General features: G+C 36.4%; 1 protein-coding gene across 1 annotated transcript in view; it reads left to right on the top strand.

Moving 5' to 3' along the window:
* The window catches only part of DNAH5 (dynein axonemal heavy chain 5), a 293,865-nt gene that overhangs the window by 203,449 nt on the left and 66,359 nt on the right, over positions 1–24,057 (top strand). Inside the window, exons 57-60 of the mRNA XM_077114905.1 lie at positions 686–800; positions 1,055–1,231; positions 4,087–4,290; positions 22,907–23,086. Coding sequence (XP_076971020.1) covers positions 686–800; positions 1,055–1,231; positions 4,087–4,290; positions 22,907–23,086 — 676 coding nt within the window. The remainder of the gene's footprint in view (positions 1–685; positions 801–1,054; positions 1,232–4,086; positions 4,291–22,906; positions 23,087–24,057) is intronic.

Here is a 24,057-nt window from a genome sequence, read left to right as displayed (position 1 = left end):
TGCTGAACCACTGTGGCCCACCCTATGTTCAGTGGTTTTTGAAGACCCTGCTTCACTGAAGTTTGTTCCAGTTTCACTGCTTTGCCCTTCTCTTTTTGGAACACTCAGATCTTCTGTCTGAATTTATCCAGAATCAGCTAGGGTTGTTATGTATGGAATCGCTGAGTAGGTTATGGGGCTAAATGACTCCGTTGACCTCAGAAGATTTCACGTTCAGGCTGGCAGCTAGTCCTTTTGGGGCATTGTTCTGTTGGTTTTAAATTAGTTTCTTCTCTTCCCAAATCTTTCTTCTGTTAATTTTTAGAAAAACAGAAGTTTTTTATTTTCCTTTCTCCATGATAAGGCTTCTGTTGAAGTCTATTTTCATTTAGCTAAATTTCATTCGGCATGTTTCTTGCATATACAGGTTACCTATCGTGTTTTTCACACCATGCAGCTTGTTTTAGCAGGTTCTTCCAGGCCCACTCCCAGTCTATGAAGAACACAGCAATGCCTTCAGTCTGGAATCAAGTCTTCACATATATCCCTCTTGTCAGGCCCCCCTGGATTTCTATCTGTACACATTCTCATTCTTCAAATATGACCTTTCCTATATGACCACTTCACATATTAGTGGATCAGTAATTGGGAAATGTGGCCAAATGCCACAAATTTCAACATCATTCTTTTGGATTTTCAACTCCAGAATGAACACCGGATTGGAAAAACTAAAAGAAGCTTCAGAGTCTGTTGCAGCCCTGAGCAAAGAACTGGAAGTGAAAGAAAAGGAACTACAAGTGGCTAACGATAAAGCTGACATGGTGGGTGGACATTTACTCATGGACTGTGTTTGTTTTGAATTCCCAGTTCATACATTTGAGCGATACTAAATATGCTGACTAATTTACAATCATAGAATCATGTTATTTATTTCCATTAGAATAAAATACTCTTAATTTTGCCAACGGAAAATTGGTTAAGTGGACAGAGTTGACTGAAAATCAAGGCAAAATTTTGCATTTCTCAGCTGGATCTTTGGTAAATTTTGAGGAGGTATTTTTTTTCATTGGGTTAGGTCTTAAAAGAAGTGACAATGAAAGCGCAGGCTGCTGAAAAGGTCAAGGCAGAGGTTCTAAAGGTGAAGGACAAAGCTCAGGTCATTGTAGATGGCATTTCTAAAGACAAAGCCGTTGCTGAAGAAAAGCTTGAAGCAGCCAAACCAGCCTTAGAAGAAGCAGAAGCAGCATTGCAGGTAAGTCTATGGGATTTAACACATGTAAACTTTAGGAGCTGGTAAGAGGACCAGGCAAACAAAGTTAATAACAGCAAAGCAGTGCCCTACTTCTTTAGACCAAAACTCCATCAACTGAAATGGTCTCAAGAAATATTTTCCTAGTGAACACTTTATTGGCTTTTTATAGATTTTGTACATGCCACTTTAACATCTCATTTTACTCGCTCATAAGTGATGGGTAGTAGAACAGTGGTCAGGAGTCCCGAATTCTGTCATCAGTAAACTATGTGATTTTGGGAAAATCATTTCACTTTCTAGAGGCACATGTCCTCACTTTTAATTTGAGGACGTTGGAGTTGATGATATTGTAAGATGCATTGCTAGCCTCAATGATCTCTGAACCACCCCACAAATTATCTAAATAAAGAACTGCTCTGAGTCAACCAAACTCTTTAATGGCAGAGTTAGATGAGATTTCTGATACAACAAATTGATACAATTGTGTGGCAATAACACAAATAGTGAAATAAGAGAGAAGCTGGATTTTGAGAGGATATAATGGACGTTGTGAGCCTTGCCACACCTTTGAGTGCTGGTCCAGTTCTGAAGACTCTAAGAGATTTTTAATTCAACTTAAAATCACTTTTACTTCACTCTCACATTTATACTCCCTTATGCTATAGGTTCCTAGCCATAGAGAATGGCTGGAGAAGTGGAACACTGCTGATCTATCCATTCCTAATTCAAATTATTTAACTTGGTTGAGTGTGTAATATATATTGATAATGTAATTATCTTTACCACTTCCTTAGGACCCTGCCTGCAATGCTTCTAAACCTTTTTGCTCCTAGTTAGGTCTTTAAACTTGCTGAACCCATTTAATACTTAAGACTTATCTAACTTTTTGCTTTTACATATTAGCATGTCTTAGCTTATTCATACTCCCTTCCTCCTGTCACTGGCCAAACTGTTCCCCTAAATCCTTGCAGTCTTGCAGGGTCTTCTGTCTCTCAGGCTTTTGGACATATCACTGCCTTTTTGTCTCTGTGGCTTTCCTGAGTGCCTCTGATCAACTTAGGTAAGGCAGAGCAAAGAAACTTTGAAAACCTCGTTCAACTCATGATACCTACTGGCAACATAGGACCTAAAGTTTCTCCCAGATTTAGAAGGCTTGTTGTCCCTTTTGATATTTATAGCATGTTTTCCAGTATCTTCCTAATTTAGTGCTCTCTATCACCCAAGTACCCCAAATCACGTTATAACCAATGCAGAAGTGTGGTTGTGGGGTGTGTGCAAGAGATTTTTGATAATTTCCTTCATTGATCCTGCTTGCTATCTTTCTGTCTCTTTGAGAGATTTTGAAATCTTAAAATATGGTGCTACTAATTAATATTAAGAAAATTTCAAGTAAATCCAAACTCCTTAATATTTGACATCCGTTTGCATAAAGCTATGCCACAAATAAAGTAACAGCAAAAGAAAAACAAAAGAGGTGTGTCTCTTCCTATCTCTGTGTTAATCTGGCTTTAACAGCTCTGAGCAAACACACAAAATGCTTTTAGATGTTAAATAACTGTTATATTTACCATGGTGTTTTGGGTTTTAATAACAGTTATATTGCTTTGCTTGCAGAGAAAAGGGGAATTCAATACTTAGCTGAAACAGGTTAAATTTCAGACACACACATCCATCCCTTCTCCCCACCAACTCCTTTTATCTTGTACCATACCCAGCTGAACCCAGTTCTGTTTGAAAATTCCCCCTTTAAAGCTCAAGTAAAACCAGCATGTTCAGCTTTCCTGTCTTATATAGCCTTAATTGGGCTCTGCTTTGCCCACTGGTTGCTCTTCCATTTATCATTTCTTGTCTGGTCACGCATCTCAAATAAGGGTCCATATGGCATTTCCAGTGCTTTACCTAGACTCTCTTTACCTTCCCACTGTCTGGATTTCATGAATGGCAGTCTATTGAAGCAAACCTTTTTAGGGTCTCTAGTTACATCCTAATTACCAAGCTCAATGCTCTTTTATTATTTTTTCCTCAATCCTCAGTGAAGAGATCTTCAGCTTTGGTGAGAAAGCCTTTGGCCACCTTCCTTTGAGAGGAAGGATGTGAATCTAAAGAAGATTGAAGGTTTTCCAAAACTGGAAGGAATGGGTCTACCCGGCATGTTCTAGAAATAGGACTGTGTCTGATTCTTATATTTAACTTTTTTCCCAATATTATAATTCCTTAAAGATTTTAAGAGATTGAGCAGTTACATTCAACCAAAATGGGTCTGACTGTGAAATAATTTATTCTATAAGCATATCTACACTAGAAATGGAATGAAACTTTTCTGAACACTTACTGAAATTTGTGTCGCTTGAGTTCCTTCACTTAAAGGTCAGTTTTCAGCTAAGAAACCTCTAATTATTCAAACTGTCAGCCCTGCAGCTACTCTCTAGTATCAGTCCACTATGACAAGTCCAAGTTGCTTAAAGGAGAGACAGGTTCTTGACCTACATAACTAATGAGTGAAAAAGCACTGCAAAATGATGGAAGTATTTTCCTGGTTTAGAATCCCTACTATCTACTTAAGAGATGACTATTATTTTTCTTTCAGATTATGCTTTTCTTTCTCTGATAAAGTGCTCTGTAGAAATCCCAGCTCCTCTTCTGCCCTTAAACATTTCTCTTCTCTAATCAGTTTGAATTGTAAAAGTTGGGGCATTTCGGAACATGCATTTCTTTGGAATTAATATGCATCTAGATCTCCTGACTCTGCATCTGTCTTAGAAATGCCTGCTTTCTTCTGCTGAGATATTAGCATGTCACACACTCAAGGCTTATTGTCTGCTGGGATTGGATGGTAACCTCCTTTTCTCCCCCAGACTATCAAGCCTTCTGACATCGCCACCGTCCGCACGCTGGGACGCCCCCCCCACCTCATCATGCGCATCATGGACTGTGTGCTGCTGCTCTTTCAAAGGAGGGTTAATGCAGTGAAAATTGACCTGGAAAAAAACTGTACAATTCCTTCCTGGCAGGAGTCTTTAAAACTGATGACTGCGGGGAACTTTTTGCAGAACTTGCAGGTTGGTAGTTCAATAATGATGGGTTAGGGCAGGTCTCGGTCTTCGCTGGAGTATCCAAGTCTCCTAATAGGAAGCTCCTAAAAAGGAGTTTCTCTACCTACATATTTTGAACGTATATTTAAGTATTATTTTAGAGTAAAATTTTATCTTTCAAGTATAAGGCATTATAAACATTGGTGCTTTTCCTGGCTGATTCTAAGAATACTAAGACATCATATGTGGTCTAAAATTTTTAAAAAAGTTAAAAAAATTATCAGTTTCAAGAGAAATATATGTGTGCATGTATTATATATCTGCAAATATATTTTGTTTATATATTTGTATAAAATAAAATCAATATATTTATACTTTCCAAGTCTCAGTAGAAGTGATTTGAGTATTAATTTCTTTTAATTTTACAATTGAGATATAATATTTATAGTAAAATGCACAGATTTTAAGTGTAAAGCTTGATCAATATTTACATATATATTTATATAGTCCTCTCAACACAGAAATCAAGATACAGAATATTTCCAGATGTCAGAAATCTTTTCTTGTGCCCTAATCCAGTCTGACTTCTATTCTGATCATTAGTTTTGCCTCTTTTCAATGTGACATGAAGGAAATCATATAATGTGAACTCTAGTTTTGGCCTTTTTTATTCACCTTGTCCTAAGGATTCATTCTCACTGCACAGGACAGTATTTCCTTTTTATTTTCATTGCTGTGTAGTTTTCCAGTAAATGGACATGCAGCAGTATGTGGTAAATGGTTCACAACTGGTTCTCCAGGGGAAAAAAAAGAAAAAAAATATTATTTGTAGTATTTGCCTATTTCTATGATATAAATATCTCTACCTTGGCCAATTTCAAGCTACGCATATGATGTCGCTGAATGTAGAGTTGGGAAAAGGTGCTCAGTAGCACACCATTACATATTTCCACTAGATATAATAAATAAATTTTACAATAAATGTAAATGACATCAAAAATACAGATAATAGTAAAATACAGTGAAATAATTAGAAAGTGATGAGGTTTTAGTATTTTTTTGTTTTTATTTTATTTAATTAAAAAATTATATAATTTCATTTTTGATAATGACTGTGTTTAACAACCAGCTTGTAAAATTCCTGAAAATTCAAGTTGTATCTTCTGAACCCACATCAACCAGATCCAGCGAGAAACACTATAAAATGCTTCCATTTGTTTGTTCATTGTATTGTTGACAGGATTTGGGTTGTTAGAATTTTTGGGCTAATATGAAGAAAGCTGCTAAGAATATTCATGCATAGTTTCTCTGTGGACATATGGATGCTTTCCTGTTGGCTGTATTTCAGAAGCAGAATTGCTGGGTTATGCATGAGTTATCTCGTCAGCTTTAGAAGATAATGCCAAAGGGTTTTTAAAAATGGTCGTATCATTTTGCATACTCACCAGCAGCGTATAAGTTGTTTCACATTGTCACAATATTCTATTTAGCTTTCTGGTGAATTTTCAGTACTGTCTTATTTTACATTTAATTTGTATTTCCCAGATGACTAATGATGCTGAAAAGCTTTTCGTAAGCTTATGAGCCTTTTGGGACTATTAAAATATCTTGCCCATTTAAAAATTGTTTTCTTATTGTTCTAGCTTTGTCATAACTCAAATACTACAAAAATGTGTGAATCACTCGCTGACTTTTCTCCTCTGTGCCAATGGGTTATTTGTCAGTTTTCATACAGTGTCATATTGTCTTAGTTTGTATAACTTTATAGTAAGTCCTGATATTTTTTAATGTAAGTTCCCCAATTTGGTTCTTTTTCTTCAAGATTACCTTGAATAATCTTGACCCTTTGAGATTTCATGTGCATTTTAGAATCAGTGTCAGTTTCCACTACAAACACCATGGATTTTCAAAAATCAGAATTTCATTGAATATACAGATACATTTGGAAAAATAGACATTTTATATATTGAATTATTTACATGCATATGACATATTCCTTCATTTATTTAAATATTTTCTTATTTTCTCAGTATGTGTTTTAGATTTTAGTGTAGAAATCTTGTAGGTCTTTCATTAAATTTCTTCTTAATTATTCAATAAGTTTTTGGTGCTGTTGTATATGGCATCATTAAAAATTTTTTTTTATTGTATAATATAACATACATACAAAGTGAAGAAAGGAAAAAGCAATAGTTTTCAAAGCGTTCTTCAACAAGTAGTTACAGGACAGATCCCAGAATTTGTTATAGGCCACCATACCATCATCTCAGATTTTTCCTTCTAGCTGCTCCAGAATATTGAAGGCTAGAAGGAATATATATATATTTTTATCATCACTTTTTTCTTTTTTGTGAAAAATAGCAAATATACTAAAAACAATAAATTTAAAAGCACAGCACAGCAATTAGTTGTAGAATAGATTTCAGAGTTTGAATGGGTTACAGTCCCACAATTTTAAGTTTTACTTCTAGCTGCTCTAAGATACTGGAGACTAAAAGAAATATCAACTTAATGATTCAGCAATCATACTCATTTGTTATTCTACCTTCTCTGTATAACTCCATCATCACTGTTGATTTTTGTATCCCACTCTTTAGGGGTATATGGGCTATGGTCATTCTAAATTTTTCACATTGGAAGGGGCTGTCAAGAATATGGGATAGGGAGATGGAACTAGCTGATGTGGAGAGACTGGGCCTTCTAGGTTTCAGGACTTACCTGGTCCAGGGACTTATCTGGAGGTTGTAGGTTTCTGGAAAGTTAACCTGGTGCATGGAAACTTTGTAACATCTTATGTATTGCTCTAGGTGTTCTTTAGGATTGGCTGGAATGGTTTGGTTGGGATTTTTTTTTTTTTGCAAGTTATGATAGGTAGCAATGTCTGACTGAAGCTTGTGTAAGAGTGACTTTCAGAGTAGCCTTGACTTTATTTGTACTCTCCCAGCCATTGATACTTTATTAGCTACAATTCTTTTACCCCTTTTGGTCAAGATGGCATTGTTGATCCGATGGTGCCAGGCCTAGGCTCATCCCTGGGAGCCATGTACTGTGTGTATACAGCATCATTTTAAGAATTTTCTAATGGTTTCTTGTTAATAAGTAAGAATACTTTTTGATATATTATGTCCATTGATCTTGTTAAATTCTTTTATTAATTCTAATATTTGCTTTGTAGAATCTGTTGGGTTTTCTATAGTTAACATATTGTTTGCTAATAATAATTGTTTTACCTCTTCCTTTCCAATCCTTAAACTTCTTTTTTTTTTTTCACTGTTTAGGACCTCTCAAACAATGTTGAATAGAATCCCAAGGAGAAAGCTTTCAATATTTTGCCAATATATTCAACATTTTTACTGTCATTTTTTGAAATTATCCATTAGCAAGATAAAGAAAGTTTCCTTATATTCTTAATTTACTAAACAGTTTAAAAATAAATATAAATTAGATGAGTTACATTGATTATTTTTCTAATGTCAAATCAACCATTCATTCCTGGAATAAGCCAACTTGACCTTGATATACTATTCTTTATATATATATATATATATATATTGCTAGATTTGGTTTGTTACTATTTTGTTCAAGGCTTTCTATCTATGTTTAAGATGGAGAGTGCCCTGTAATTTTTTTGTTTTTGAATGTATTTTTCCCATATACCATTCTTTTGTTAACGCCTTGTAATAGTGATGTACATTTGTTATAATTCATGAAAGAACATTCTTGTATTTGTGCTATAACCATAGTCATTGTCCACAGCAGGGTTCTTTGTGTAATATAGTCCCATGTTTTATTGTCTGACTTTCCTTCTAGTTAAGGAAGACATACACGATGCAAAATTTCCTCTTTCAACCACATTCGCAAACATAATTCAGCTCTGTTAATTACACTCACAGTAACGTGCTACCATCATCACCACCATCCATTTTGTTTATCCATTTATGGCTGATGACACTTGGGTTGCTTCCATCTTCTGGCCATTGTGGATAATGCCACCACGAATATTGGCGTGCAAATGTCTGAGTCCTGGCTTTCAGTTCTTCTGGGCATATACTGAATAGCGGGATTGCTGGATCATATGGCTATTCTATACTCAGCCTCCTGAGGAACTGCCAAACAGTCTTTCACAAAGCTGCACCATTTTACATTCCCACATGCAGTGAATGAATGTTCCTATTTCTCCACATCCCCTGCAAAACTTTTAGTTTCCTGTTTTTTAAATAGTGGCCACTCTAGTAGGTATGAAATGATACCTCATTGTGGTTTTGACTTGCATTTTTCTAATACCTAATGTTGAGCTAGTGATATTGAGTGTCGTTTCATGTGTTTTTTAGCCATTTGTATTTCCTTTTTGGAAAAATGTCTTTTCAGGTCTTTTGTCCATTTTTAAATTGAGTTGTTTGTCTTTTTAATGTTGAATTGTAGGATTTATTTGTGTTTTCTGGATATGAAACCCTTAAAGGATAAGTCGTTTCCAAATATTTCTTCTATTTAGTGGCTTGTATTTTCACTTTCTTGAAAAAATCCTTTGTAGCACAAAAGTTTTTAATTTTGAGGAGGCCCCATTTACTTACTGTTATTACTATTTTTTGGAGTGCATGGGCCTGGTATCAAACCCAGGTCTGCTGCATGGCAAATGAGTGTTCTACCATCGAACTAACTATCCTCCCCTACTTATTTTTCCTTTCCTTGCTTGTCCTTAGGGTGTAAAGTCTTGAGAACCATTGCCTACCACAAGAACTTGAAGATGCTTCCTTACATTTTCTTCCAGGAGTTTTATGGTTCTGGCCCTTATATTTAGCATTTTCATTTTTTTAAAGTTAATTTTTGTGTAAGGGATGAGATAGGGCTACTCTTTCATTACTTTGCATATGGTTCTCCTAGCACCTTTTGTTGAAGAGCCTATTCTGTCCCAGTTGAGTGAAATTGGCAGCTTTGGCAAATATCAATTGGCCATAGATGAGAGGTTCTGTTACTCTATTTTGAACTCTCAATTCAATTCCATTGGTCAATGTATCTATCCTTATGCCAGTAGCAGGCTGTTTTGAACACTGTGTCTTTGTAATATGCTTTAAAGTCAGGAAATGTGAGTCCTCCAATTTTGTGCTTATTTTTCAAGATGTTTCTGGCTATGTGGGGCCCCTTACCCTTCCGAATAAATTTGATAATTGGCTTTTCCACTTATGCAAAGTAGGCTGTTAGAATTTTTACTGGGATTGTGTAGAATTGATTGTAAATCAATTTTGGTAGAATTGACATCTTAATGATATTTAACCTTCTAATCCATGAGCGTGGAATGTCTTTCCATTTGTTTAAGTAATCTTTGATTTCTTTTAGCAATGTTTTTTAGTTTTCCTTGTACAAATCCTTTACACCATTGGTTAAATTTATTCCTAGATATTTGATTTTTTTAGTTGCTATTGTAAATGGATTTTTTCTTAATTTCCTCCTCAGCTTGCATAAATAAACTACTGATTTTGCATGTCGACCTTGTACCCTGCCACTTTGCTGAAAATTGCTTATTAGCTCTAGTAGCTTTCTTGATGATTTCTTGGGACTTTCTCTATATGGATTATATAATCTGAAAATAGTGAACATTTTACTTCTTCCTTTCCAATTTGATGCCTTTTATTTCTTTTTCTTGCCTAACTGCTCTAGTTAGAACTTCCAGCACAATGTTGAGTAACAGTTGTGACAGTGGGCTTCCATGCCTGATTCTAGATATTAGAGGGATACACTTTCAGTCTTTCCCTATTGAGTATGATCTTAGGTGTGGGTTTTTTATATATGCCATTTATCATATTGAAGAGGTTTCCCACTGTTGCTATCTTTCAAAGTGTTTTTACCAAAAAATAATGGTGGATTTTGTCAACTGCCTATTTGAATCAATTGAAATGATCATGTGGTTTTTCCCCTTCAATTTGTTAATGTGGCATATTACATTAATTGATTTTTATGGCTGAACTACCTTTTCATACCTAGGATAAACCTTGCATGATTATGGTGTATAACTCTTTCAATGAGCTGCTGGATTCTATTTGTAAGTATCTTATTGAGATTTTTGAATCTACATTCACTAGAAAAATTGTTATGTAATTTTCTTTTATTGTATCTTTATCTGGCTTTGGTATTGGGGTGATGCTGGCCTTATAGAATGAGTTAGGTGGTGTCCTTCCTCTTTAATTTTTTGGAAGAGTTTGAGCAGGATTTGTATTAATTTTTCTTCAAATGATTGGTGAAATTCACCTGTGAAGCTATCTGGTCCTGAGCTTGTCTTTGTTGGGAGGTTTTTTTGTTTATTTTATTTTTTTATTAATTAAAAAAAAAGATTAACTAACACAACATTTAGAAATCATTCCATTCTACATATGCAATCAGTAATTCTTAATATTATCACATAGATGTATGATCATCATTTCTTAGTAAATTTGCATCAATTTAGAAAAAGAAATAGTAAGACAACAGAAAAAGAAATAAAATGATAATATAGAGAAAAAAATAAAAATAAAAAATACACAAAGTATATATAAAAAAACACACAAACAAACAAACAAAAAACTATAGCTCAGATGCAGCTTCATTCAGTGTTTTAACATAATTACATTACAATTAGGTAGTATTATGCTGTCCATTTTTGAGTTTTTGTATCTAGTCCTGTTGCACAGTCTGTGTCCCTTCAGCTTGTTGGGAGGTTATTAATGACTGATTCAATCTCTTTACTTGTAATTGGTCTTTTTTTTTTATTATTAATTAAAGAAATTAACTAACACAACATTTAGAAATCATTCCATTCTACATATACAATCAGTAGTTCTTAATATCATCACATAGATGCATATTCATCATTTCTTAGTACATTTGCATCGATTTAGAAAAAGAAATAGAAAGACAACAGAAAAAGAAGTAAAATGATGATAGAGAGAAAAAATAGAAAAAAAGAAAAAAAAAAGAAAAAAAGAAAAAAAAACTAGATCTCAGATGCAGCTTCATTCAGTGTTTTAACATAATTACATTACAATTAGGTAGTATTGTGCTGTCCATTTCTGAGTTTTTGGATCCAGTCTTGTTGCACAGTCTGTATCCCTTCAGCTCCAATTACCCATTATCTTACCCTATTTCTATCTCCTGATGGTCTCTGTTACCAATGACATATGCCAAGTTTATTCTCTAATGCCGGTTCACATCAGTGGGACCATACAGTATTTATCCTTTAGTTTTTGGCTAGTCTCACTCAGCATAATGTTCTCTAGGTCCATCCATGTTATTACATGCTTCATAAGTTTATTCTGTCTTAAAGCTGCATAATATTCCATCGTATGTATATACCACAGTTTGTTTAGCCACTCATCTGTTGATGGACATTTTGGCTGTTTCCATCTCTTTGCAATTGTAAATAATGCTGCTATAAACATTGGTGTGCAAATGTCCGTTTGTGTCTTTGCCCTTAAGTCCTCTGAGTAGATACCTAGCAATGGTATTGCTGGGTTGTATGGCAATTCTATATTCAGCTTTTTGAGGAACCGTCAAATTCCTTCCACAGTGGTTGCACCCTTTGACATTCCCACCAACAGTGGATAAGTGTGCCTCTTTCTCTACATCCTCTCCAGCACTTGTCGTTTTCTGTTTTGTTGATAATGGCCATTCTGGTGGGTGTGAGATGATATCTCATTGTGGTTTTGATTTGCATTTCTCTAATGGCCAGGGACATTGAGCATCTCTTCATGTGCCTTTTGGTCATTTGTATTTCCTCTTCTGAGAGGTGTCTGTTCAAGTCTTTTTCCCATTTTGTAATTGGGTTGGCTGTCTTTTTGTTGTTGAGTTGAACAATCTCTTTATAAATTCTGGATACTAGACCTTTATCTGATATGTCGTTTCCAAATATTGTCTCCAATTGTGTAGGCTGTCTTTCTACTTTCTTGATGAAGTTCTTTGATGCACAAAAGTGTTTAATTTTGAGGAGCTCCCATTTATTTATTTCTTTCTTCAGTGCTCTTGCTTTAGGTTTAAGGTCCATAAAACCGCCTCCAATTGTAAGATTCATAAGATATCTCCCTACATTTTCCTCTAACTGTTTTATGGTCTTAGACCTAATGCTTAGATCTTTGATCCATTTTGAGTTAACTTTTGTATAGGGTGTGAGATACGGGTCCTCTTTCATTCTTTTGCATATGGATATCCAGTTCTCTAGGCACCATTTATTGAAGAGACTGTTCTGTCCCAGGTGAGTTGGCTTGACGGCCTTATTAAAGATCAAATGTCCATAGATGAGAGGGTCTATATCTGAGCACTCTATTCAATTCCATTGGTCGATATATCTATCTTTATGCCAGTACCATGCTGTTTTGACCACTGTGGCTTCATAATATGCCTTAAAGTCAGGCAGCGTGAGACCTCCAGCTTTGTTTTTTTTCCTCAAGATACTTTTAGCAATTCAGGGCACCCTGACCTTCCAGATAAATTTGCTTATTGGTTTTTCTATTTCTGAAAAATAAGTTTTTGGGATTTTGATTGGTATTGTGTTGAATCTGTAAATCAATTTAGGTAGAATTGACATCTTAACTATATTTAGTCTTCCAATCCATGAACACGGTATGCCCTTCCATCTATTTAGGTCTTCTGTGATTTCTTTTAACATTTTTTTGTAGTTTTCTTTGTATAGGTCTTTTGTCTCTTTAGTTAAATTTATTCCTAGGTATTTTATTCTTTTAGTTGCAATTGTAAATGGAATTCGTTTCTTGATTTCCCCCTTAGCTTGTTCATTGCTAGTGTATAGAAATGCTACAGATTTTTGAATGTTGATCTTGTAACCTGCTACTTTGCTGTACTCATTTATTAGCTCTAGTAGTTTTGCTGTGGATTTTTCAGGGTTTTCAATGTATAGTATCATGTCATCTGCAAACAGTGATAGTTTTACTTCTTCCTTTCTAATTTTGATGCCTTGTATTCTTTTTCTTGTCTAATTGCTCTGTCTAGAACCTCCAACACGATGTTGAATAACAGTGGTGATAATGGACATCCTTGTCTTGTTCCTGATCTTAGGGAGAAAGTTTTCAATTTTTCCCCATTGAGGATGATATTAGCTGTGGGTTTTTCATATATTCCCTCTATCATTTTAAGGAGGTTACCTTGTATTCCTATCTTTTGAAGTATTTTCAACAGGAAAGGATGTTGAATCTTGTCAAATGCCTTCTCTGCATCAATTGAGATGATCATGTGATTTTTCTGCTTTGATTTGTTGATATGGTGTATTACATTAATTGATTTTCTTATGTTGAACCATCCTTGCATACCTGGGATGAATCCTACTTAGTCATGATGTATAAATCTTTTAAAGTGTTGCTGGATTCCATTTGCTAGAATTTTGTTGAGGATTTTTCATCTATATTCATTAGAGAGATTGGTCTGTAGTTTTCTTTTTTTGTAATATCTTTGCCTGGTTTTGGTATGAGGGTGATGTTGACTTCATAGAATGAATTAGGTAGCTTTCTCTCCACTTCAATTTTTTTTGAAGAGTTTGAGCAGGGTTGGTACTAATTCTTTCTGGAATGTTTGATAGAATTCACATGTGAAGCCGTCTGGTCCTGGACTTTTCTTTTTGGGACGCTTTTTAATGACTGATTCAATTTCTTTACTTGTTGAGTAATAAGTAAAACAAGTTACTTTGTTGAGGTCATCTATTTCTTCTTGAGTCAAAGTTGGTTGTTCATGCCTTTCTAGGAATTTGTCCATTTCATCTGCATTGTTGTATTTATTAGCATACAGTTGTTCATAGTATCCTGTTATTACCTCCTTTATTTCTGTGAGGTCAGTGGTTATGTCTCCTCTTCCATTTCTGATTCTATTTATTTGCATCCTCTCTCTTCTTCTTTTTGTCAATCTTGCTAAGGGCCCATCAATCATGTTGATTTTCTCATAGAACCAACTTCTGGTCTTATTGATTTTCTCTATTGTTTTCATGTTCTCAATTTCATTAATTTCTGCTCTAATCTTTGTTATTTCTTTCCTTTTGCTTGCTTTGGGGTTAGTTTGCTGTTCTTTCTCCAGTTCTTCCAAGTGGACAGTTAATTCCCGAATTTTTGCCCTTTCGTCTTTTTTGATATAGGCATTTAGGGCAATAAATTTCCCTCTTAGCACTGCCTTTGCTGCATCCCATAGGTTTTGATATGTTGTGTTTTCATTTTCATTCACCTCAAGATATTTACTAATTTCTCTTGTAATTTCTTCCTTGACCCACTCATTGTTTAAGAGTGTGTTGTTGAACCTCCACATATTTGTGAATTTTCTGGCACTCTGCCTATTGTTGATTTCCAACTTCATTCCTTTATGATCCGAGAAAGTGTTGTGTATGATTTCAGTCTTTTTAAATTTGTTGAGACTTGCTTTGTGACCCAGCATATGGTCTATCTTTGAGAATGATCCATGAGCACTTGAGAAAAAGGTGTATCCTGCTGTTGTGGGATGTAATGTCCTATAAAGTCTGTTAAGTCTAGCTCATTTATTGTAATATTCAAATTCTCTGTTTCTTTATTGATCCTCTGTCTAGATGTTCTGTCCATTGATGAGAGTGGGGAATTGAAGTCTCCAACTATTATGGTAGCTGTGTCTATTTCCCTTTTCAGTATTTGTAGTGTATTCCTCATGTATTTTGGGGCATTCTGATTCAGTGCATAAATATTTATGATTGTTATGTCTTCTTGTTGAATTGTTCCTTTTATTAGTAGATAGTATTCTTCGTTGTCTCTTTTAACTGTTTTACATTTGAAGTCTAATTTGTTGGATATTAGTATAGCTACTCCTGCTCTTTTCTGGTTATTATTTGCATGAAATATCTTTTCCCAGCCTTTCACTTTCAACCTATGTTTATTTTTGGGTCTAAGATGTGTTTCCTGTAGACAGCATATAGAAGGATCCTGTTTTTTAATCCATTCTGCCAGTCTATGTCGTTTTATTGGGGAATTCAGTCCATTAGCATTTAGTGTTATTACTGATTGGGTAATACTTTCCTCTACCATTTTGCCTTTTGTATTATCTATATCATATCTAATTTTCCTTCATTCCACACTCTTCTCCACACCTCTCTCTTCTGTCTTTTCGTATCTGACTCTAGTGCTCCCTTTAGCATTTCTTGCAGAGCTGGTCTCTTGGTCACAAATTCTCTCAGTGACTTTTTGTCTGAAAATGTTTTAATTTCTCCATCATTTTTGAAGGACAATTTTGGTGGATATAGAATCTTGGTTGGCAGTTTTTCTCTTTTAGTAATTTAAATATATCATCTCACTGTCTTCTTGCCTCCATTGTTTCTGCTGAGAAATCTACACATAGTCTTATTGGGTTTCCCTTGTATGTGATGGATTGCTTTTCTCTTGCTGCTTTCAAGATCCTCTCTTTCTCTTTGACCTCTGACATTCTAACTAGTAAGTGTCTTGGAGAACGCCTATTTGGGTCTAATCTCTTTGGGGTGCGCTGCACTTCTTGGATCTGTAATTTTAGGTCTTTCATAAGAGTTGGGAAATTTTCAGTGATAATTTCTTCCATTAGTTTTTCTCCTCCTTTTCCCTTCTTTTCTCCGTCTGGGACACCCACAACACGTATATTTGTGCGCCTCATATTATCATTCAATTCCCTGAGCCCCTGCTCAAATTTTTCCATTCTTTTCCCTATAGTTTCTGTTTCTTTTTGAATTTCAGATGTTCCATCCTCCAGTTCACTAATTCTAACCTCTGTCTCTCGAAATCTACCATTGTAGGTTTCCATTGTTTTTTTTCATCTCTTCTACTGTATCTTTCATTCCCATAAGTTCTGTGATTTGTTTTTTCAGACTTTCCATTTCTTTTTTTTGTTCATCCCTTGCCTTCTTCATGTCCTCCCTCAATTTATTGATTTGATTTTTGAAGAGGTTTTCCATTTCTGTTCGTATATTCAGAATTAGTTGTCTCAGCTCCTGTATCTCATTTGAACTATTGGTTTGTTCCTTTGACTGGGCCATATCTTCAGTTTTCCTGGTGTGATTTGTTATTTTTTGCTGGTGTCTGGACATTTAATCAGATTTCCCTGAGTGTGAGACCCAGCAGGTTGAAAGATTTTCCTGTGAAGTTTCTGGACTCTGTTTTTTTCATCCTGCCCAGTAGGTGGTGCTTGTCTGTCTGCGGGTCCCACCAGCAAAAGATGTTGTGGCTCCTTTATTAATGCCACTATTGGTGTTTGGTTGGACCCAGTCCCTGCCACTGTTGGAAACTCCCTCCTCTCCCTCCGGGAAGCCGCCTGTGGGGGAGGGGCACCGTTCGTCGGCCGCCGTGGCCTGAGGAACTCACCGTTCTGAGACCTTCCACTGGACAGGAAGCCACCTGCGGGGGAGGGGTGCCGGTCGCCGGCCGCCGCGCCTTGGGGAGCCCGCTGATCCGAGACTCTTAGACAGTCTGGGACGCCGCCTGCGAAAGAGGGGCGCTGGCTGCCGCGGCTTGGGAAACTTGCCTCTCCGAGACTCTCAGCCGGTCCGGGAAGGAGGGAGGGAGGGGCGCCGGCCGCCAGCCGCCGCAGCCCGGGGAAGCCCGCGCCGCTCGGGGAGCTCACCGCAGTGGAGTCTTGCAGACGGTCTAGCCAGTCCAGACTGGGGTACGCTGTGTGTCTGTTCCCTGCCGTGGCCCCGGGAGCTGTTCTGCACTGTTTCTGGTCACCTAGTAGTTGCTCTGGAGGAGGAACTAAGATGCAGGTACCTTACTAAGCTGCCATCTTGGCCCCCTGTAATTGGTCTTTTGAGGTCTTCTGTTTCTTCTAATGTCAGTGTAGGTTTTTTATCCATTTCATGGAATTTTTCCATTTTATCTAAGTTGTCTAATTTGTTGGCATACATTTTTCTTATGTGTGTTATGAACCTTTTAATTTTGATGGCTTCTGTATAATGTGCCACCTCTCATTTCTGATATTATTTATTTGCATATTTTCTCTGTCAGTCTAGCTAAGAGTTTGTCAATTTTATAGATTTTTCTCAAAGAACCAAGTTTTAGTTTTGTTAATTCTCTGTTTTTTTTCTTCCTTCTGCTTCATTTGGGATTAGTTTGTTGTTCTTTTTCTTTTCCTTCAGGTGTGCAGTTAGGTTTTTGATTTTAGCTCTTTCTTTTTTCTTAATGTAGGCACTTAAGGCTGTAAATTCCCCTCTCACTACTGCCTTCACTGGATCCCATAGATTTTCATTTGTTGTGTTCTTGTTTTCCTTTGTCTCAAGATACTTACTAGTTTCTCTTGAAATTTCTTATTTTGCCTACTGATTGCTTAATTTCTGTACTTGTGAATTTGATAGTTCTTTACCTGTGATTGATTTCTAGCTTCATTCCATTATGGTCACAGGAAGTGTTTTGTATAATTTCAATCTTTTTCAATTTATTGAGATTATATCTTGACCTAATTGTGGTCTATCTTGGAGAATGACCCATGATCATTTGAAAAGAATATATATCTTACTGTTTTGGGGTGCAATGTTCTGTATATGTCTGTTAGGTCTAGTTCATTTATTACATTATTCAAATTCTATTTTTCCTTATTAAGTCTCTGTCTAGATGTTCTGTCTATTGATGAGAACAGTGTATTGAAGTTTCCAATTATTATTATAGAGGTGTCTATTTCTCCCTTCAGTTTTCCCAGTATTTGCCTCATATACTTTGGGTTAGCATGGCAGCTGCACACATATTTATAGTTGTTATTTCTTATTGGTAGATTGCCCCTTCTGTTAATATACACTGTCCTTCTTTGGCTTTTGCAACAGTTTTGCATTTAATGACTATTTTGTTCAGTATTGGTGAAGCTACCATCTGCTCTTTGTTGGTTACTGTTTGTGTGGAGTATCTTTTTCTAATCTTTCACTTCCAACCTGTTTTTTTTTTTTGATTCTATGGTGAGTCTCTTGTAGATCACATATAGATGGATCATATTTTTGAAAATCCATTCTATCAATCTGCATCTTTTAATTGGGGAGTTTAATCCATTAACATTTAATGTTATTACTGTAAATGCAGTATTTACTTCAACCATATTCTCCTTTGTTTTTTATATGTCATATCTTCTTATTATTATTATTTTTGGGGGTCCATGGTTCAGGAAACAAATGTCATATCTTATTTTTTGTGTCTCTTTTTACCCTTTTAGTTACCCTTACTGATAATCTTTATTTCTACGCTTATCACCAGGCTTCTCTCTCCTGTCTTTTTCTCTTATCCTGCAGAACTCCCTTTAACATTTTTTTGTAGGGCAGGCCCCTTGTTGATGACTCTGTCAGTTTCTTTTTATCTATGAATATTTTAAAACTCTAGCTCTTTCTCTCTTTTTTTTAATGCTATATGGCAGGGGTCACATTTTATTCTTTTTCCATGTGGGTATCTTGTTATTACAGCATGATTTGTTGATTTTTTTTGTATGTTTGTTTGTTTGGGAAGTGCTTAGGCTGGGAATTGAACTCGAGTCTCCTGCATGGCAGGCAAGAATTCCACCACTGAACTACTCTTGCACCCCCAAATTCTTGCTCATTTTTGAAGGGCAGTTTTGCCCAATAAAAAATTCTTCACTGGTATTTTTCTCTTTCATTACCTTAAAAATATCATACCATTGCCTTCTTGCCTCCATAGTTTCTGATGAGAAATTGATACTTAGTTTTATTGTTGTTTTCTTATAGATGATGAATTGCTTTTCTGTTTCTGCTTTCAGGATTTACTCTTTATCTTTGGCATTTAGCATTCTGATTTGTGTGTTTCTCAGAGTAGGTCTATTAGGATTTTGACTATTCTGTTGAGACTGTTTTTACTTACTGGAAGTGTATGCTTATGTCTTTGATAAGAATTGGGAATATTTTCACCATTATTTCCACAACTATCTTTTCTTACCGCTTTCTGTTTTCTTCTTCTGGCACACCCATGGCATGCATTTTGGTGTGCTTTGTGCTGCCATTCAAATTTTGAGGCCCTGCTCATTTTTTTCTGTTCTTTTCTCTATCCATTCTTCCTTCTTTAAGATTTCAGTTGTCCTCTTGACTATGTGAGTATCCCATTATTGCAGCACCATTTGTTGAATTTTTGTTTGTTTGTTTTTGTTGGTTTCTTTTGTTTGTTTGTTTTTGGGAAGTGCATGGGCTGGAAATTGAACCCAGGTCTCCTGCCTGGCAGGTGAGAATTCTATCACTGAACTACCCTTGTACCCCCTCACTTAGTATCTTAATATCCTTTATCACTTTTCACAGAGATGAAGGAAAATATGGGTTTTGATTTAGGAGGTTTATTTGAACATCTTTGATACTTTTGCTACAAATTCTATTTCTCTTCCAAAGTTTTAATTTTTCCTTTGACTGGGTTATATATTCCTATTTCTTAGTATGGCTTGTAATTTTTTACTGGTGTCTAGGAATCTGATTATCTTGATGAGTTTACTCTGAAAATCAGTTTCTTTTTCTTGTCTGGGGTTTTCTTCTTGAATGGTGTTGTATTAAGGCTTTTCTTTGTCACTTGGTTCAACTTATTCTAGACCTTAAGAATTGTCCGTATTTAACTGATCAGATTTTTTAGCTCTTCTTCATTGGATTCTTGACCTGGATATGTGGTACAATTTTTATGATTGCAGTATTTATGTAATTGTTTCACCCCCAGGAGAAAGCATTCTTTCCTCACTTCCTGCCCAGGGAATCTTGATCTGTTCTGTTTATTTTTGTTTCCCCTCTATAGTATTTTATTTTATTTTTTACATTCCTTTTGCTATCTCTAGCTCCTTTTGTCAAGAAGGGAAATTCTGGAAAGAGAATCAACTCGATTAGGATTTGCCAAAGTCAAAATTTCCCAGCCAAAATAGTGGTAGGGACCCATGAAGAAGGCACAGACCAGCTCCAAAGATCCCTGAGAAAGAATCAGGAAAGTTGCCAGTAAGCCTTTTATTTTATTTTAACTCTTTTTTTTGGGCGGGGGTGGGGGGTGGGGAGCAGTACGTGGTCCAGGAATCGACAGGTCTCCCACATGGAAGGCAAGCATTATACCACTGAACTACCTGTGTACCCTGCCAGCAAGCCTTTTGATTGCTCCTTGAAGCTGTGCTTTCCTAGCTTTACCATTAGATGTTGACCTTCAACAAACTGTTTTCTGCAGCCCTTAGGAGGCACTGTATCTTTGAACTTCCACTGGCTCCACACCTGTGAAGAGCAAGGTTGAAACAATGGCTGGTTCCTGTCTGGGGTATGTTAAACCAGTGCAGAGCTGCGACCCAGTGATCTGAATTCACCAATGAAAATCCAAGACAGTGCTAGGCTGTCCATGTCTCTCTCTACAGCAGCAACCAGTGACAGTACTGTGAGGTAGTCCTCATCAAGAGTGGGGATGGGTGCTGGCAGCCTCCACAGAGTGGGCTACTCACAATTCTTGACTGTAGTTTCTCAGCTTCTTTGTCCGTCTTTTTTCCTGGATGCCCTGTAGTGCTCTCTTGACCTCTGGAGTCACAGAATGGTTGTTTCAGACATTTCCTGCCTGTCCACTAGCTGTTTTTGAAGGAAGAGTGAATCTTAGAGTTCCCTACTCTGCTGTCTTCCTCTAAGGGATTTAAATGGAGGATAAACACAGTTGGATTTACATTATAGGTAGATTCTTCTGTTAATTTTGCAGAAAATGGATCCAAGGAGGCAAAAGGCCAGAAGCTAGCATACTATTTTGAAATCTTTTGCAATATTCCAGGTGAGAGGTGAAGAAGTGGGCCAGAGAAGAGGGAATTGGAAAGTCTTTGGAAGGAAATATTTCCAGGATTTGTTGGTTTGTAACATATTAAAGAATAAAGTTCAGTGAAGAAAGAAGGCTGACTCTGAGGTTTCTATGCTGAGTATTGGGTGTAAACAGTTGAGACCAAAAACAGAGAAGGAAGATTGTGGTAGCTAATGAGCAAATTTGTAAGCTATTTTAAATTTCAATTGTTTCAAGATATCCGGGTGTAGGTTAGATACAGAAACAATGGTGTGCAAGATAGCCTACCTGAAAATATTGTTTTGGTATGCATCAGCACATAGGTGAAAATTCAAGCCAAAGAGTAGATGAAATCAAAGAGGAGGGAGAGAAGAGTGGTAGGGGCAGTTCGGACTCTGAGGAATACTGATATTTAAGAAGCTAGAGGAAAGAGGTGTGGCACATGGGAAGAATCACATTATCAGAGGTATATGAAGAGAGGCCCCAGAGAGTGAAGTGAAGAAGGCAAAGGAGTTGAGAGTTTTAAAAAGGAAGAGGGATCAAAAGTAAGGCAAGGGATATTGGTGGTGGGCAACCAGTCTCATGGATTGAGGTTTAAGTGTGAGATGCAAAACTGGAGGTAAACAATTGGAAATACCAAACCTGCATCCATGCCCCAAGCTATAGCATTAATATTGTTTTCCATTTGGTTTTCAGTTCAGCATTGTTCAAGTGACTTCCAGGGTTAAAGGATCCTACGAAGCACTTTGGAGCATCACCTCTATAACAATAGTATCTTCTGAAGCTACTGAGACATTCACATTTGTCCCAGATAATTGTGAGACACTATGATTAAGTGCCACAGTGGAAGAACAACATGCTTTGAAGGGAAAAGGATGTGGTGATTAACAATGTGAATTGTGGAATGGTAATTGTGGCAGTGTGGGCTCAAAAATATTTCACGGAAAAATGTGAAAACCAAATTGGACTCTGAATAGAATTCAGGCAGGTGGCAGCAGGCTCCTATCCTGTTTATTTGGTGGCAGACCTCCCATTCTATTTGTCTTTGGGCCACCACCTTTCTATTTCTCCTAGACCTTCTGGGTTTCTCTTCTGGCTTTGCTGCTTTTCAAATCTCAAAAAAAGAAACACATCAAAAGAGGTTGGAATGAAAGTATGCTCCACCCTACGTTATACGTTTTATGTGAAAGCTTGTTACTCTGAATTATTTAGGTGTTACATTTCTTTTGAATTTGAAAACATTTAATCATCTCTTTGAAATAATCAAGCACCATTTTTAAAAGGTCTAATTTTACTGTTTGCCCAGTTTTCCCTTTTTATGCAGGAAGGTACTCTTAATTTATTTCTGTTACTATTTTTAAATTTTATCCCCCCAGAAGATAATAATTCTTTCATATTCTTGATAGTTCTGTGATTAAAAATTAATTCATCATCCTCAAGGCCTAATGTCCAAGTTATTATCTTCCCATTTCAATGAGTTTAATAGAACCTCTGTCTGAATGTATTTAGTTGCTGCTAAATGCTAAATATGTGTGACTTTAGGTTGAATATACCTGTGAGTGTTTGTCTTTCATTGTTGATTTTGTATGTTTGTAATTTACCTATTTAGGATTAATGACCTGAAAATATATTTCTTTAGAAATTCTAATAACCATGTTATGTCATCATCTACATAAATTTCTACCTCCCCGGATCCTGGAATATTTCTCCAGTGTTGGTATTTCTTGTCTTCAGAAGGCAAAGTGTTTTTTAACAGATTTCTTTGTTGTAACTCTTTGCTGTGTTAGCACCTGCAGGGCTTTTGCAAAATATCTTGGAGTAATGATAAAATATGATATCATTTATCCATCTTTGACTGTTCAACAGTTTCACACTGAATGGTAAATGTGAGTGTAATGATTTCGTGGAAAGGAGTAGTTTTAACTTTATTTCACTCTTTTATGCCATAGCAATTTCCCAAAGACACAATCAACGAAGAAGTGATAGAATTTTTGAATCCTTACTTTGAGATGGCAGATTACAATATTGAAACTGCTCAACGTGTATGTGGGAATGTGGCTGGTCTCTGTTCCTGGACCAAAGCCATGGCTTCCTTCTTTTCTACAAACAAAGAAGTGTTGCCTCTGAAGGTAGGCCTCCAAGGTAAAGGGTTTTCTAGGTCAACTGCTATTATCTTTTCACTCTAACACAGGAGAGCTTTCAGTGTCTGGTGTTATTATACTCAAGTCCACAGGGAGAACAAGTGACAAAGGCCAAGCTTAGGATGTTTCTTCTTTGTCATTATACTCCATGAGAATTGCATGAGCCTTTAAACATGAACTCTTTACAAGAATCCTATGTCCGTTATGGCCTGGTGGATATTTTTCACCCACAATGACAAATTGAAATGAAAACTTCAGAAACTTATTGCACAGGATTTTCCAATAATGATCAAGATTTCCTGCTGGGGAAGACAAGGAGTGAGGCAGGTCAAGAAACATGATGTTGGTGGCTAAAAATGCCTACAGCTGGTCTTGGTAGCAGTACCTGAGATAGAAACCACCCCTTCCCTTCCTTGTCACCCAGGAGAGCGAATGAATATCATGTATTTGTTCTTTATTGTGATTTTGAGGCTATGCTTTATGTTTCTCTTTGAATAATTCCATTTTAAACTTCATTCATGTACATATCTCACCACTCAGTCTTCAGCAAATGGAAAGTGAAATACAGTTTTTGAAAATGGAAAACTGATGCCACAAAAATTACACGTTGGAAATTGGTGTTTGCTGAAGCTGCTGGAATGAAATATACCAGAAATGGATTGGTTTTTATAATGGGAATTTATTAAGTTACAAGTTATAATTCAAAGGCCATGAAAATGTCCAAATTAAGGCACCAACAAGAGGATAACTTCTTGGAGGAAAGGCAGCATGGTTTCTTCTGTCACATGGGAAGGTACAAGGTGACATCTGCTAGCCCTCCTGGGTTGGTTTCAGAATGGCACTCTGAGTTCCTGTGAGTCCTTTTAGCTTCTTCCAGGGGGCTTTCCTTCTATATCTTCAACTGCCTGTGTCTAAGCATCTGTTCTCCGTGTTGGCTCTGAGTTCTTGCTCTCTCTGTG

The sequence above is a fragment of the Tamandua tetradactyla genome, chromosome 9 (genome assembly GCF_023851605.1).
Source record: "Tamandua tetradactyla isolate mTamTet1 chromosome 9, mTamTet1.pri, whole genome shotgun sequence".
Classification (NCBI taxonomy): Eukaryota; Metazoa; Chordata; class Mammalia; order Pilosa; family Myrmecophagidae; genus Tamandua; species Tamandua tetradactyla.
The sequence above is the reverse complement of the archived record's forward strand: the minus strand, read 5'-3'. Positions and strand labels throughout refer to the sequence as shown.